We start from the raw sequence: 15,586 nt of genomic DNA, 5'->3' as shown, positions 1-15,586 counted from the left end.
TGCTAAATGTCATTCATCATTTTACTTTAGTTTGCGTACAGATGATAAGAGTACTAGTTGGGCTTCTGATGCAATACCCAAGCGGAGGAATCAAACTATACGAACCGGACGGCGGAGGTTTGCCTTGTTGCCTAGATACGAACGCGGAGGGTGGCGCATTCAGGAGTCCTTCACTAAATGAAACTGGGTTTTTGTAGCGGACATTGTGGCTCTAGGTATTAAGCGTCATCCAGGGATAACTGTCGTCCAGCTTGAGCCGAAATGTCGCCGGTTTCCTTGACGCTATTGAAGAAGCACTAGATGTGAAAACAGCGCCATTTCTGTCGGCGTCCATGATACGCGATGCTACCGCAGCGGATTCCAGAGCTCGAGCTCGGAACGGCAGCGGGAGAGAAATAGCCGCTCCCCTTTCGCTGCTCCTCTTTACTTCAGCCCACGGCAGGTAAGTAAACCAGCAAACCTGCTCGGAGTTTTCTCTTCACCCTGCGGTGTTTTTGTCCCCGTTTAGTGTTTCAGGTTTAGTCACGATACTCTTTCGCTGTATGACGATATGGCGTACATTTTTGAAGGGAAACGTCTGACAGTCCTCTGGTAGCCTACCGGGGCAGCTGCTCCTCCTCCCCCTCGGTCACAACAACAATCGTGCGTGAAAGCTAACGTTTATTTTAATTTGAATTAGACATCGCTGCTATATTGTATTGACTTTTGTCATTTTGGTTGCTACGTTTCCGACTAAAAGTTTAGACTCGGCCTAACGTTCGCGTATTGCTCTTTGCTAGCTAACTATTTAATGGAGAACCGTCAGGGCTCGAATGTCACCGTATAGAAGCAGCCTCCGTCGTTCACCTGCCCGATGTAACGATACCAAACTAACGTTAGCCTTCGATGGGACGGGGAGACAACCCGATTAAATTAAGTGAACTGAAATGAACCCTCTTTCACCCGAATGGTACATGTTAAGTAAACGGAAATATTATAACTGTCTAATGACAGCAGACGAACAGCTCTAGGCAGCTAACTTAGCTCATTAGCTAAAGGTCGGTGGTCCGGCTAACCTTGCCGTTTGACAGCAAAGTGACGCTAGCTAACCGACATTAATACCAAAAGTCAGTGTAACCTTAGTTGACACTTCGTCTATTATCAAATCAGCGATTCTGTGGTATATTGATTTAAAAATGACATTAACACTTAGCTAACGTTAATTTCAATGATCGTTCCTCGCTGCTCTGTAGTTGCTCTGCCGCACTCGATGGACCAGCAAATTAGTGTTAATGTCAGTAATACGTATTTGCACAACGTTACAGTACACCCCAAGTAAAGTAGGTTACTCGCTTGTTGACACTGCACAGATTATTTTGTTCCTTTCTTTACCAGAATAATTGCCCTAAGTCATGGGCTGTAGGATAAAGTTGGAACGTGAACAGTGCAGTCAGGAGCTAGCTGCCGGGGCTAGTGAGCATAGAAGAAACAGCTGGGTTGTAGACACTGGTCAGCCATATTTAGCAATTATCGATGAAGCTCTCTCTCTGCTCTCCATCAGTATTTATTTAACAGACATAATGTTATTTTACGAAAGGCTTATGACTGATGAAATTGTGTGGTTGCAAACTGCAAAGCTTCTTATTTTGCCCTTTTGACGTCCCTAACGGGTAACCTATAATACGCCACTGTTGAGTGACGACCCGGCCAACCAATCAAGTCGGTGCAGCCTCCATTTGCTCTTCACGTCGTTTCCCTAATCCACAGCTGCCACACAAAACACATGCACTTGACAGCAAGCGTTACGTTGTCCGTTGCCCACTCTGTTACATTCAACTGCTGGAGATTGCTTGTAGTTGTTTTGTCAATAGCACCAATTCAGGTCATGTTTGGTTTTATGACTCACAATTGAAACCATTTATCAGATGTTTTTAGTGATTGTAAAAGAGGGAATGACAAGTCAAGTACTAATGAATTAAGTGAGGTTTCCGTTTTTGGAGTATTACAAAGCCTTGCTACCAGTTAGGTGCTTCAAACTGATGTGGTTATATGAACTTCTCCTCTCACATAGTTCTTCTCTTCTGTTACATTGCATTTACTTAACATGAGAGTCATTGCACACACAGAGCTGAATAACTAGGAGGTTTGAGATACTTTCACATTAATGTGAGGGGCCATTTTGAGGAATGCGCATTATCATGGTTAAAAGCTGATCATCTAGTATTGTCATCAGTAATATTCTAGTTAACCTGTTCGCTCATTTCATTTCAAAGAGGGCTTGCCAACATAACATGTCATGATTGTGTCTGCTGCCTGTATTATTGAAAGAGCTTGTGCTCTCTTTGTAGCCCATTAGCTTGCTGATAAGCAGGGCTATGAACAGTCATTAAAAACATAAGGAATGTATAAGGAACAAAACAATTTCCATTTCTAAAAGCAGTGGCCTCATGCATGAATGCATTTTATATATTAAAGAGGCCTTGTTTCTAGCAGTTTGGCTATGTGGAAGGGTTATACGTAAAGCCTTTGACTCTATCTTTGTTTTTTCAAATGCTGGGATTCAACATTAAATTTATTTCAGAGAACCTGATGCATGCTTGCTCTGTTTCAGGTCGTGCCGGTGAAGTAAGACGAAGCCCGAAAATGGAACCCTCCGACTGAGACGCAAACACGTCCTGTGTTTTGCTCAGCAGCTGAGATCTATCAGCAGCATAAGCCATGCCTGACGAGTAAAATCCCCTTTTTTGCTCAAAGCAATAAAAAAAGAAAAAAACATCCTACATGTCTCCCCATGTAGAGCCCCTTCAGTGCGTCCTGCTGGAGTGACTGCCCCCTCTTCCCAAGGTTCTGCCTCGTCCTCTCTCTGTACTGCTCCACCTGAGAATGGCCAACACCTGAGGTCCCATGCGTCCAGTGAGCACCGATTCAGACGGTCCTGCTCCTCCTGAAAACCTCTCTTGCCCCTATCCCCTCGTGGGCCCCCTGCCTGCCTCAGAGATGTCCTTGCTCCAGTCGCTGGGTCCAGTACAAAGCTGGCTTGGCCAGGAGCTTGAGAAGTGTGGGATTGATGCCATGATTTACACCCGCTATGTCCTCAGCCTTCTCCTGCATGACAGTTATGACTACGACCTGCAGGACCAGGTGGGCTTCCATAATCTTAAAGGGTTATTTCTAGTGCTTTGAAAAAAATCATAGTTTGTGTTTTGCATTCTCAAATGAATGGGCAGTAGGCTTTATTCAGGAAGGGAAGTTAGTCAGTGAATATAATGGCCTTGTTAGCAGAATACATCAGTTTGCCAGGAGAGGTTAACAATGGGGCTTTTCTTTCATATCTTGGCACTGTACCATAACTGAATAATTTCTCCTTTGATCTCTGTCATTTATCATTAGATGTATTGATATGCAGTTTGCTTGCCATGTTTGTGTACAGCTTGTTATGGTATGTAAGCCTGTATAGGAATGTTTATACATATTTAGTTGGGCTGCATCGAAAAGTTTGAAGCTTCACTCAAAGTCTCAATCAACATTTGAAAGATCAGAAGATTGTTGTGTTTTTGCAACTTCAATGTTAAGGATTGTGATGTTTATTGCAACATCAGCTATATCTGCTGCCTTACCTTTGAAACACTGCTCCGCTTGCTCACCGGAGCAGCTCCGGTCTGTGCATGTGTTCTGTGGCACAGTAGCCTTCAGTGTTGATAGGCAATTACTCCTGTTGTGTAACCAATCAGATAACACTGTGGGTGGGACATTGAGCAAGGCTACAGAGTGGTGACTACAGACAGAGAGAGGCAACTGTATGAGGGCTATAAATACATACAGGTATATATGTATGTATTTATATATTTTAATGTTTATGAAAGTGATGAATTGTATTCATTGAAGAAAGTTGATTTTATAAAAAGAAGAGCAACTCATTTAATCTGATGAGTCACTTTTTCAAAGTTCAAATTGAGAATGTTATTCAAGGATTTTTTTTAGGGTGGTGATGTCATAACATGTGATCACAGACATTCAGCGCTTTTCATTTGAAAAACCTCCACAGGAGCTTTGAATGTAAAAATGACATTTCGTGCAGCCATAACATTTAGTATATAATTTGTGTAATTTTAATGTTTTTTTTCTGTGTTTGTTTTACTGTTTAACACTAGTTTGTCCTTTGTTTCTTTTACCTGTTTGTGTCTGATAGGAAAATGACATCTTCTTGGGCTGGGAGAAGGGAACTGGGAAGAAATGGGGCAAGAGTAAGAAGAAAGGTGGAACCGACCTGAGTCTGGAGGAAATGAAGAAGCAAGCTGCTGTGCAATGCCTTCGCTCTGCATCTGATGAAGTAAGCAATCCTGGGGTTTGCATGACGTTTATGAGGAGAGGTGTTAATCAAGTTATTCATAGTTCATAGTTAATTAAGCTTTGTTTTTCTGTAGTGTTAAATAATTGTTGACTTAAATCACGTAAACTATGGAGGAATGCAAACCAGCCATTACTCATGCATTGAAGCAGGAACTGTTTGACCTACCTCATCTTTTGTGAAACTTTTGAATGAAAAGCATTCTGAATACAGAAGACATGAGGGTGTGATTGGTATAATTATGCCAGGAATTTGTTACTGTAGTATTCCTTGTTGCTTGTTAAGGTGCAGTCATGCAGATATTAATCGCATAAATCACGGTGAATAGACACTGAATAAAGCTGTGTCAATGTGGGAGGCTAAAGCATTTCAATTAGTTTTCATCAGAAAGGTTACGTTAAGGTCAGTTGTTAAAAGTTGTTCCTTCACATGAAAAATGCTGACCTTCAAAGAAATGTCATTTGCATCTAAGTGTATGTCCCAGAAGTACCGGTATATTAATTTCATTCCATAACTCTGAGTGAGTGAAAAAGCTACAGAGAGATTTACTGACTATTTCATCTGTGCAGTAGGAGGTGGGAGGGAGGTGTGAGTTGAGAATGACACAACATAAAGCTGGAGGGAGGGTAGGGGGAAGATTCTGCAAGGCAAGAGGAGGAGTGTTGAGCTCTTCTCTGGGGACTGGACTCTGCGGTCTATTTTTTAACCAGCACACGCTGCACAGGATTGCAGCAGTGAGCAGCAGAGTTGGTTGGCTGTCAGCTGACCAGCATTAGCACAATGATGCAAGAGGAAACACAGGGCAGCAGGAAACTTTGCTGTGTTTTTCATGAGGTGGCATGGTAAGGAATATTATTTTCTGGAAGAGTGAACAGGAAATGAGTGCGCTAAAGAGTCTGGCAGGACTGGTACTGAGTAGCAGCTATGATGTGATTTGTTTGGGTCTATTTGCAGTCTAAGCTAGCATTTGAACATGGTTATCTTGTTTATTTCAAACTCTTGTTTATTTGTTTTTCACATATCATATTGCTCAATATGAAGAAGGTAGTAAGCTAACCAGGATATGTAGTAAATGTTCAATATCTCAGAACTTCTCGAGGCAATAACTTGTCCTGTTGCTTAGCCCTTTTTATTTTTTATTTTTTGAAAGGATTTCTCCACCAAAGCTAAATATAGCACAGTCATGGCTGAGCATGCTTAAGCTCTCATAAATCAGCTGGCTTGACTTGTGTCAGCCCCGTGCCTCTCATTCTTTCTTTTGGGTCACGTTAGGGGTCAAAGTAGCTTTTGGGAACTCTGCATTCTTACTGAGTGTGACCTGGTCTTCTCAGTCATGGTTGTTTTTGGAGTTAGAAAAAGAAAGTATTGTTCTGTGTTTATGTCAGGACTTGTTTTTTGTACCTTTTTTTTGTTTTATCAAAGACCAAAAAAAAAATTATTGGGAATAGTACATAGCTCTCCTACAATATGTCATTGTCATCAGTCATTCCTATAATATATTAGGATTTTCCATTTGAGTAGCTTGTCTTCAGATGTATAAAATGTTTTCATTCACATTGATGGACATACAACCTTTGTGAAATATGTTTGTATGCTGGAATGTGCTCAAACCAATTCTAACTTTTGTTTAAGCTCAAAGTTGTAGTTGTCTCATCCACAAGTAAAAGTATTTGTGCATCATGTAATGAAAGTGATATTGGCTGTTCATCATTTTCAGTTTTGGTTCTCAAAAATCTGTTCCATGTCTTTCTCCTCTGTGCAGAACTCTGGAATTGAGAGCCTGGTTGAAGAGCTTTGCTCTAAACTAAAGGACATCCAAAACAAGCAGAAAGGTTTGTTTGATACCCTTTATTATCATGTTTGGAGCTTTATGATTAAAAAAATAAATAGGAAAAGGTGAATAACATCTACTCTATTAAGATGTCTTAATGTTCAATGTCTTTTACAGAAGAAAAACAGATTCAAAAGAAATCTGATGGCTCTCAGTCTCCAGAGCGAGCTGAGTCCCCCTCTTCAAAGGACCAGGTGGAAATGTAAGCTACATCATGTATATTGTTGCTATGAATATGAGTGCTTAAAAAAGTGACTGCAGAACACACCCATATTAATTTGCTTACTTAAAGTCTGCTGCTATAAATGTATTTAATTTAAGTTTTCTCTCTCTGTTCTCCCTCTGTGACTGCAGGTATTATGAAGCCTTTCCTCCTTTGTCAGAGAAGCCTGTTTGTCTCCAAGAGATCATGACGGTGTGGAACAAAGCTAAGGCCTGTGCATACTCAAGTTCATCATCCTCCGCAGCCCCACAGACCAGCACAGACACCTCTTCCCCAAAAGATTGCAACAGTGAAGGTGAGGCTGCAAAGGAACGAAACCTTGAGGCGTGTGGTACCATCTCTACTGTGTCCACGGAAAGAGGCCAGCAACGACGCAGCAAGAAGGAAAAAGAAAACCGATACCATGGTGGTGCAACAGCGGAGGAGAAGTCTACCGTCTACTCTAAGAGACAGACGAGACACAGATCTGAGGGCAAATACAGACCCAGATCCTGGTCTTCTGGCTCTAGTGAGGCTGGCTCAAGCTCAAGTGGAAACCAGGGTGACTCTAAGTCATCCAGAAGCAAGGCAGTTAGAATAAGGCACAAATCCAGGGAGGCTGCAAAGAATAAGAGAACACGCAACAGCGGGCATGTGAAGCTGCAGGTGAAAGTAATCGAAAAAGAGGAACGAAGAAACACAGGAGGGAGCAGTAGCAGCGCCACTGGAGGCGCTGCCAAACAACCACAGCTTTACAAAAAGGGGAAGAGACCGTTGAAGGAGATTCGTAAAGATCCAAGCTGGAAGGAAGCAAAAGAGTCCGGAGTTGAGGTCAGAAACAAAAAGGAGTATATGGAGGAGCCACTTTGGTACACTGAGCCCATCACAGAGTATTTTGTACCTTTCAGCAGCAGACAAAGCAAGCTGGAAACAAAATATCGAAGCAAAGTAGACTCTCCCGACGGCTTCCCTTTGTCAACCAACATGGAGAGGCTGCCGGAGAGAATCCAGGGAATCTGTATTGCCAATGAGAGCAACCAGAGAGCATACCTAGCAGCAGGCTCGTTTGTGGATGGGCACTTTGTGGAAGGGCCTGGCGAAGCAGAAGAGGAAACTGCTGAACTCACTGGGACCTCAAGCTGCCCTCAGCCAGAGGATAGTAGAGATTTAGATGACAAGCATCTGTCTGAATTCACTCACTTCTATGAAGTTGATATTTATCAATCCATATTGGATACTAGTGCCTCAGACTCTATACAAGAGAGTCGGATCTTAAGCATGATTCGACAAAAAAGCAAAGAGCAAAGAGACGTTGAGGCAGAATGTTGTTTAGTGTTAGATGGCCTTGAGCAGCAAGGGAAAAGTGCAATACGGGCAGACTCACAGGAAGCTTCGGGATCTGTTGGATTCTTCATGGAGGATCTTGAAAACATGGCTCAAGTGTGGGGATGTTATTCACCATCTACTTCAGAAGATATTGATGGAGAAAGCTTCGTAGGAGACTCTCCCATTCGGCTCTCTCCCCTTCTTGATAGTGTTTCATTCACCCTGAGCAAACTATCTGGAAATTTGGAGGAGCCACCTGTTCCTGAAGCCACCAGTGAACCATCTTGTTTGAACTCATCCTGCTTCTCCCTTTTTGAGCTGCAGTATGACAGCCCCACTTTTCCTTTTCCCCACGACTCACTCACCGTGTGTCACGAAAACAACACAGATTCTAGTAGCTGTCTCGACCCACATTCTAATAAACAGTCTCGTTTGCTAATATGGACCAAAAATAGTGCCTTTGACGAAACTGAACACTGTTCTAACCTTTCAACACGAACTTGCAGTCCGTGGTCACATTCAGAGGAGACTCGTTCAGACAATGAGCAGGGAAATGTTCCAACAGAGGATGCTGCTCAAATTGGCAATGAAGAGATTGATTGTATAATCCCGCCTCTCTCTGGTACCTATCTGGAGGATGAAATCTTGGATTTTTTGCAAGAAAACTCTGGCCATAAGTGTGAGGAGGTCAATGTAAGTACAGCATCAAATCAGACCTTCACCAAAAAATCAAAATTGGAGTCAATTTGTGGTATAGCACTGGAAGAGGATGAGAGTAAACAGTACAGCACTGGCATGTTTTCGGACAACACAAACCAACACAGTGATGACTACAGCTCAGGGATAATAAAGGACATTTGGACTGCAATAGGAGATGACAAGTCTGTTATGTCGAGGCAAGGAGCAGAAAAACCAAGCAAGGCGCTATTCTCAGATGAGTCAAGTGGTTACTGCTGCAGTTGTCTGGAAGTGCAGGCTAAAGGAGTTCCAATTCAGGGACCTCAGAAAAAGGCAGTGCAGCGATCAGAATATCACCTTTGGGAAGGCAAGAAAGAAGAACAGGACTTAGCCAAAAACAAACTCTCCAAGGTAGATGGTGCTGGGGATTACATGACTCCGTCCAAGCCCTGGGACTTGAACTCTGACAAGGAGAGTACGTCATTCATCCTAGGAGGGGTGTATGGAGAGTTGAAGACACTAAGTGGTGATAAGAATTGGGCTGTTGTGCCGCCAAGTGACACCCAAGATAGTCTGCTCCAGTGTGCTGCTGCAGCTGCATCTGCTTCTGGCTCAGACATGCTCACCATCACTGGCACAGATGTGTTCATGAACACTGGCAGCTGCTTTGCCCCTGGGCACAGGCCCCTGTGGAGGCCTCTTGTGTCCTTTGGGCAGAGTGACCAGGCCATTAGAGGAAGCGGAGATGGATTGAATAAGGGATTTTCTTTCATCTTCCATGAAGATTTGCTTGGATCTTACGGAGGCTTGCATAGTGAGGAGCAAGGTTTAGAATACCCATTCGCATCCTTCAACCTGAACAATCCCTTCTCTCAAGTCCTCCATGTTGAGTGTTCCTTTGAGCCTGAGGACATGGCTTCGTTCAGTCCAGGGTTCAAGCCCAAGTCTATTCTTTGCTCGGACTCTGAGAATGAAGCCTTCCACCCACGAATATATGGCATCAACCGGACGCAGTACAGGGCCATTCGCATTTCCCCCAGGACTCATTTCCGACCAATATCCGCCTCAGAGTTGTCTCCCAGTGGAGTGAGTGATTCAGAGGCTGAGACTGACAAAGAGGAGATGAGTTTTCCCGTCCTGGCGCCGGTGGACGTCTTTGATGATCCTCAGGCAGACCTCAAACCTCTGGAGGAGGATGCAGAATGTGAGGGCCCTTATTACGGGAAGTCAGAACTGGAATCTGGTAAATTCTTACCCAGATTAAAGAAGTCTGGCATGGAGAAGAGTGCCCAGACATCTCTGGATTCACAGGAGGGCTCCAGTACCCTCCTGCCAATTGCTGAGCAAGAGATTTGCTTAGACTGCAAAACGACAGCAGCTGCATCAACTGCAGGTGAAGAGACAAATGTCTCAGTCGGCAAGATTCAACAGGATGAATCTTCAGGAGAAAAACAGTCCTGCTTATGTGCGCCAGCAGGTCAGATCCCAAAGTGTGGGATTGCTTATGACTTTGTTGGAGATGTGCCAGAGGTGAGGGTTTCTTAAAATGATCTCAGAACATCTTCAATCTGTTGTGATCAGTGTGCTAGTAAATTTGACAAAATTAATGGCCTAACCACACAGTGTTTCATTATCAGTAACAGCTGTAAAATGGGTTTCACCTGTGATGTCTCAGGTGGCTGTTTACTGAAACACACTAACCACTTCTCATTTGTCTTGTTTAGTTCCCTCTATTAAATGTAAGTGGACAGGGAGGAACTGGCAACCAGCAAGATGAGTGCTGGTGGCAGAACACGCTCTGTTCCCCCCTTTTCCCTGGATCTCAGTGTACAGGTAAACCTGTTTTCAAAAACATTTTGTGAACTTTTACTATTTAATTCACAATACTTTGTTGCAACACATCAAACCAGTGACAAAATTAATGAGTTTATCACGAGTATCAACAAATTGTTATAACATATCATTATATAGGTGAAGTTAATAGGCCACTGAACTTTCTTCCAGTCCTGAACTACAACAAAATATATTGTACATATATGTTCTAGCACAGAGTAGTAACTGAAGTGTGGTTTGAAAGTGAGAAACCTTGTGCCAGACCATGGATTGATCACCTCATGAGCTCGGAGTCGTTAACTTTAATGACTTGGATGTCCGAAGCTGATCTGCAGTAGTGGTAGCAGGTCTGATCAGGACATTGTTCAAATTTAATTCAGAGAGAGTAACTACTGTTTCTGCCTGTTATTTCACACCTAATATTGTAGGTGGACCTTTCCTCTAAAGTGCTGTTTTTGATGGAAACTGCCTTTGAAATGAAGTATAATGATTGTGGTGGGCTGAACAAAGGCTTTCCAACACATTCCTAAACCTTTGTGCCACAACAGATCCACACTGACACACCACTCTCCATAGATAATAATCATATTTGAATTATAGAAACAGAATATATGAAGTATGTGTGTTAATAAATGGAATTATGAAAATGTGCAAATGTAAAGGCCATGTGTGTTACACAGTGAAGCTAGTTTAGGCCAAAGAAACAAAGAAAACCAGGAATGAAATGAGAAAATGCTACATTTCCTGTGTTGGACCAAGAATATAGCCAGCTCCGCTGCAATATTTATGTTCTGTTTTCTCATCTTGTCCTACCTGGTCACCTGACACCCATAGGATCTGGATATAGCCACTCCAATGGTTTAACAGGTCAATTAAGTGGCCAGTGTAAATCTATATCTCCAAAATAGGAGGCCAATGTTAAGTGACCCAAAATGTATTTTATTGATTGTAAACAATGATTGATATCAGCTTGAACAAAGAATCAACAGTCATTGCCTGTGAATTCCCACTGTTTAATTAATAACAGTGAACAGTAGATGAGGTGGAAAGGTTTACAGTACATAAGGGTGTCACACTGACCCTTTTCCAGCACCACACTTGATTCTATGTAGACAAACAGTTGACTTAGTTAGCTGCATTAACTTGATTTAATACTTGTGCTATCTGTCAGTAACAGTGCTCGCTTACTTTTGCCATACACATTCAAAGGCTTCATTGAATGTAATGTGTTGCTAGCATTACACTGAAATATGTGACCCATCAGCTTTTATGACACACAAGGAGCTGCTCATAGAAAAAAGATGGACTGACCAAATATTGATGAGGTTGTGCGATTCTATAGACAGACCTGTACACTACAGGGACACCAGCTTCTTCTGTTACCGCCACCAAAATATGTGAGCTATCCAAGTAGTATGCCTGTTTTTGGTAACAGCTACAATGGCAACATTTTCAGCAGCAATCAAGCTAAAATTCCTAATTACGTCACAGAATCTGAAGGGTCACAGCAGGATGAGTAACAAACACTGCAGTCTGTTTAAAAAACGATTGCAGAGTTACACAAAGTAGTTACAGTCTGGAGGCCTCCAGGCCCAGTTACAAAATACAGCCGATGCTGGAGGTAAAGGAAGCTCCAGTACAGCCAACAGTCAGATGCAGCATGGATATTTTACCTGTGCAACAATCTTAACCGTTTTGCATGACTTCTCTCTCCAGGGAGCAGCAACATTTGAATACTCCAGTTTTGCAGAGGATACCTGTCGTAGAGAGGAAACCTTCCTCTCGTTTTGTGACTGGACCTCTACCAGCAAAGATTCAGGGTCAACTCAGAGCTGGAAAACCTAATGTAGGCTAATTTTCTGAGACACCCCTCCAAAACCCCCACACATAACCCTGCTGGTTTTCATTTACTAACTTAAAACCTTGTGTAACCAATCAGATCAACAAAAAGTGAGTGAAAATAGGAAAACTCAAAAAATATGTTCTGTCTTTGAGTGATGCCATGTGCGGATATGCATTTTAGGCATTTTAGAATTTGTTTCATTTGATTCTTCTGTACACTGGTCCTCATCCAAGTCTCACAGTTAGGTAGTAGGGACAATCTTTTGTTCTATCCTCGTCAGTTTTGTTCCCACCATTTTGCTTTTGAACTAGCATACTGGTAGTTGGTGGTGTCTGAATGGTTGTGCATGTGTGTTTGTCCAGCCAGTCTCACTCCTCTTTTTCTAGTTGAACCTAATGTTGTGTGAAACAAGTGCTATCACATCCTCTACTTTCCATCTTGTGTTCAGAAAGACAATACAAGGATGTTGAGATTTTTTGAGTTGTGTAAGAGTTTGAGAGTTTAATTTGAATAGTTTGTTTGGACGACTTTCTGAATGTGAAGTAGAGAATGTGTGCAGCTTTCTTCTAAATATCCCTAAATTCCCCATGTGTGAAAAGTTATCATAAATGAGTCTGATTTTTGAATGGTGATAGTCTTACAAAAGCTAGTTGTAGACATAGTATGGTTTGTGAGGCTAAAATAAAAAAAAAATCCTAAAATAAAAAAAACAGGAAATCAAAAGGAGTTTTGTTGGAAAAAAAATACTAATAATCTACTTGAAATGCAATGCTGTAAAAGAATTGGGGAAAAAATAAAAAAAAGTTTGTGTTTTGGGGTAAAGACCCATCATGAAAAGACATAAGTACAGCCATTTCTGCAGACACCTGTGTTGCAACTGAATGAAACTTTGTTTTATTTTTTTGTAATTTTTATGGTACAGACTATTGGTGCTATAAATATGTTCAAAAATCTTTTGAAGTTGCAGTTCCATACTATGGCTGTGATAAGTAGATGGCATAGCCTAGTTTTGTTTGTAGTCCAGACAGTCAGACTCCATGAATATCTTTTTCGAAATTGTAAAACAAGAAAAAAAGTTTTGCCTGATGGCGGTTCTTGCTTAATGTGGCTTGGTTTTTATTTTAAGGTAACCTCTTAGTTGTCAGGCCTGTAACAGCTGAAACAGAAATACTTGCAGGTATTTAAATCTCAAGTTTCTACACATTTTTTTTTCAGTTCATTGCCCCCCCCCAAGCAGAAAGGACAAAATCAGCATTGACTGATGGTTAATTGTCCAATTTGTGCTGCAAGTAAAAAAAAAAATCTATAACACAACAAGTGGCGGGGCAATTGTCAAACCAAAAACAAGGCATAATTACACTAAGGTACAAATGCTTTTTTCCATATGAGGTGTGTTTTTATTTTTTGGTTTACAATATATCTTGTTGAATTATTGAGTAAAGTCTCACTATGTGTGTTTGTGTGTGCGTGTGTGTTGGCAACAGAACTTGGAAGGCACTGGTTCAGAATGAGTGGACTAGAACTTCACCTGGGAGTAACGTGAATGTCTGCAGAAACCTGCATTCACAAAAATGCAAATGCATCAGTGCCCCCTAAATTTGAAACACACCTGAACAAATTTGCTACAAAACCTTTAAGGTGTGGCTGGACTGGCCTTTCTCAAGACCAGTGCTTTGAAAATGAAATTGAGTGGAGGCTCATGCAGATAAATGCATTGTGCATTCCTTAATACCTGCTGTTTGTTATTTGTTTTTATTTTTTTCATTTTCAAACAGGTTTGAGGATGGTAACTGGGTCATTTATTTGTCACAATACCATGAAACTGAAGCACAGATACCTAAAATCATCCCTCCATTAATGGGTAAATAAAAAATCTGTCAGCAGTGTGAGCAGACTCGCTGTAATGCACTGTCGCAGGTAAAGGTGTCTCTACTGCAGGCATGGCTTTGGAAATGGTTTCCTCATTTAAGAATGCAAAGATTGTATGTAAAGGTCCAAGGTTTGTCCAATGCTATGCCACCTCAATTGAAAAAGGACCCCCCCCCCTCCCCCCAGTAGCTGAATGAAAGGTACTCCAACTTCAGGGTCTTGTCACCTTTCTTTGACAGTCATCAGACACTCAGGAATTTTTTGATATAAGCATACTGCATAATCTACACTCAGACCTGTGACAGTGCATTGATGCATTAATGTAAAACCTTTCTTTGATTGTAGAGCAGAAATTATTGACAGGAGTTCTTTCCAAGCAAACCACAGAGGTGACTGTCATTATTTTAGAGCTATAGTTTTAGGGAAAAAAAGAAGCAAGCCATTGTAGAAGCAATGCGGAGGGGAATTCAAAAGCCCTGAGTCCTATGCAATACCTTGGCGCATGTAAACATTCAAGAATATACGGAGAAAAGTCATTCTGTTTATTTTGCATGTTGATTACTTTGAGTGAGGGACACCTGAAAACAAAAAAAAAAAACCATGGAATGTGTCTAAAAATGCAGCATGCAAACATCACACTCCATCTTTTTATGTTGGTTTAAACAAAACATGGTTAAAACAAAAAATTAAGGTTAAATCAGTGAGTGCAAGAATGTAATGACTGTGTGCGTGTGTGAATCTGTGAGCGAATGTGTGCAAGAAGCTAAGTCACAAAACGCACTTACATTGGAGTTGAAAGGAATGCATCGCACCTTTCTCCATTTAATTCTTCCATTTTGATAGGCCATGTTTAAAAAAAAAAAAAAAAGTGACGAGAAAATGCATTCAGTGAGGGTATATGCATTTGGAACGACACTGAAAGGGTCGCTGAGTTTCGATTGCACTGTGGTCTGAAGAACATATCCAGCACTGAAAACTTGAGTTTTCCTCGTCTTTTCATTCCCACCTAGATGCTCCTCCACCCTCCCCTCTCCCCTATGTTCCCAAATCCCATCTGTCCCGAGTAGATCTGTTGTTCTAATTTCATGTACACCCTGAGTAAATTATTTTGTTTCATTGTGGATTTTCTTAACATCTAATAAAGGAATAAACCAAACCTCAGCCTGTGAACTTCCCTGACTTTGTTTTTTTTTACGTTTTATATAGTGTGTTTGCCAAAGTGGTGACTACTCAGAGGAGGCAAATGCTGCTTTGCATTTGAAATCCATAACCTCATGGTGACACTAGAGGGCAGGGTGAAGACGTAGGAAGAACAGCCAGCTCCCTCAGCACTCCTATCATCCTCTCAGGCCTCAGTCATTGTTTTCTGCTGATGCTCAATGCTACCTAGATTAAAATATTTAAGAAATATCAATTGAAAATTTGATTTGTGTTGTGTTTTGTCACTTAAAAAACAGAGAGGGCCATGTACTGTTTGGTGCACGCTACAGCATCCATCCAAGAGGTTGAAGTGAAATAATCACTTTTGTATTTGGCATTTCAATAATAATAGTAATCAAAAAAGATACATGTCCTAAAAGTCCCAAGATGACTGCATTATCATATCATACAATAACAGTATGTGTGTGAGAGGTCATATTTGACCTTGTACAACCTAGCTAACGTTAGTCCCCTTTC

General features: G+C 41.5%; 1 protein-coding gene across 1 annotated transcript; it reads left to right on the top strand.

The window, feature by feature from the left end:
• Positions 1–216: 216 nt before the first annotated feature.
• Positions 217–15,070, top strand: kiaa0232 (KIAA0232 ortholog). Its single transcript, XM_041965033.1, has 8 exons — positions 217–442; positions 2,591–3,120; positions 4,169–4,309; positions 6,090–6,159; positions 6,276–6,360; positions 6,513–9,894; positions 10,089–10,197; positions 11,914–15,070. The coding sequence occupies exons 2-8, from the start codon at positions 2,884–2,886 to the stop codon at positions 11,928–11,930; spliced, it is 4,041 nt and encodes a 1,346-aa protein (XP_041820967.1). The 5' UTR covers positions 217–442; positions 2,591–2,883; the 3' UTR covers positions 11,931–15,070.
• The last annotated feature ends 516 nt before the right edge of the window (positions 15,071–15,586 follow it).

The sequence above is a fragment of the Chelmon rostratus genome, chromosome 23 (genome assembly GCF_017976325.1).
Source record: "Chelmon rostratus isolate fCheRos1 chromosome 23, fCheRos1.pri, whole genome shotgun sequence".
Classification (NCBI taxonomy): Eukaryota; Metazoa; Chordata; class Actinopteri; order Chaetodontiformes; family Chaetodontidae; genus Chelmon; species Chelmon rostratus.
This window is presented reverse-complemented; position numbering and strand designations above follow the sequence as displayed.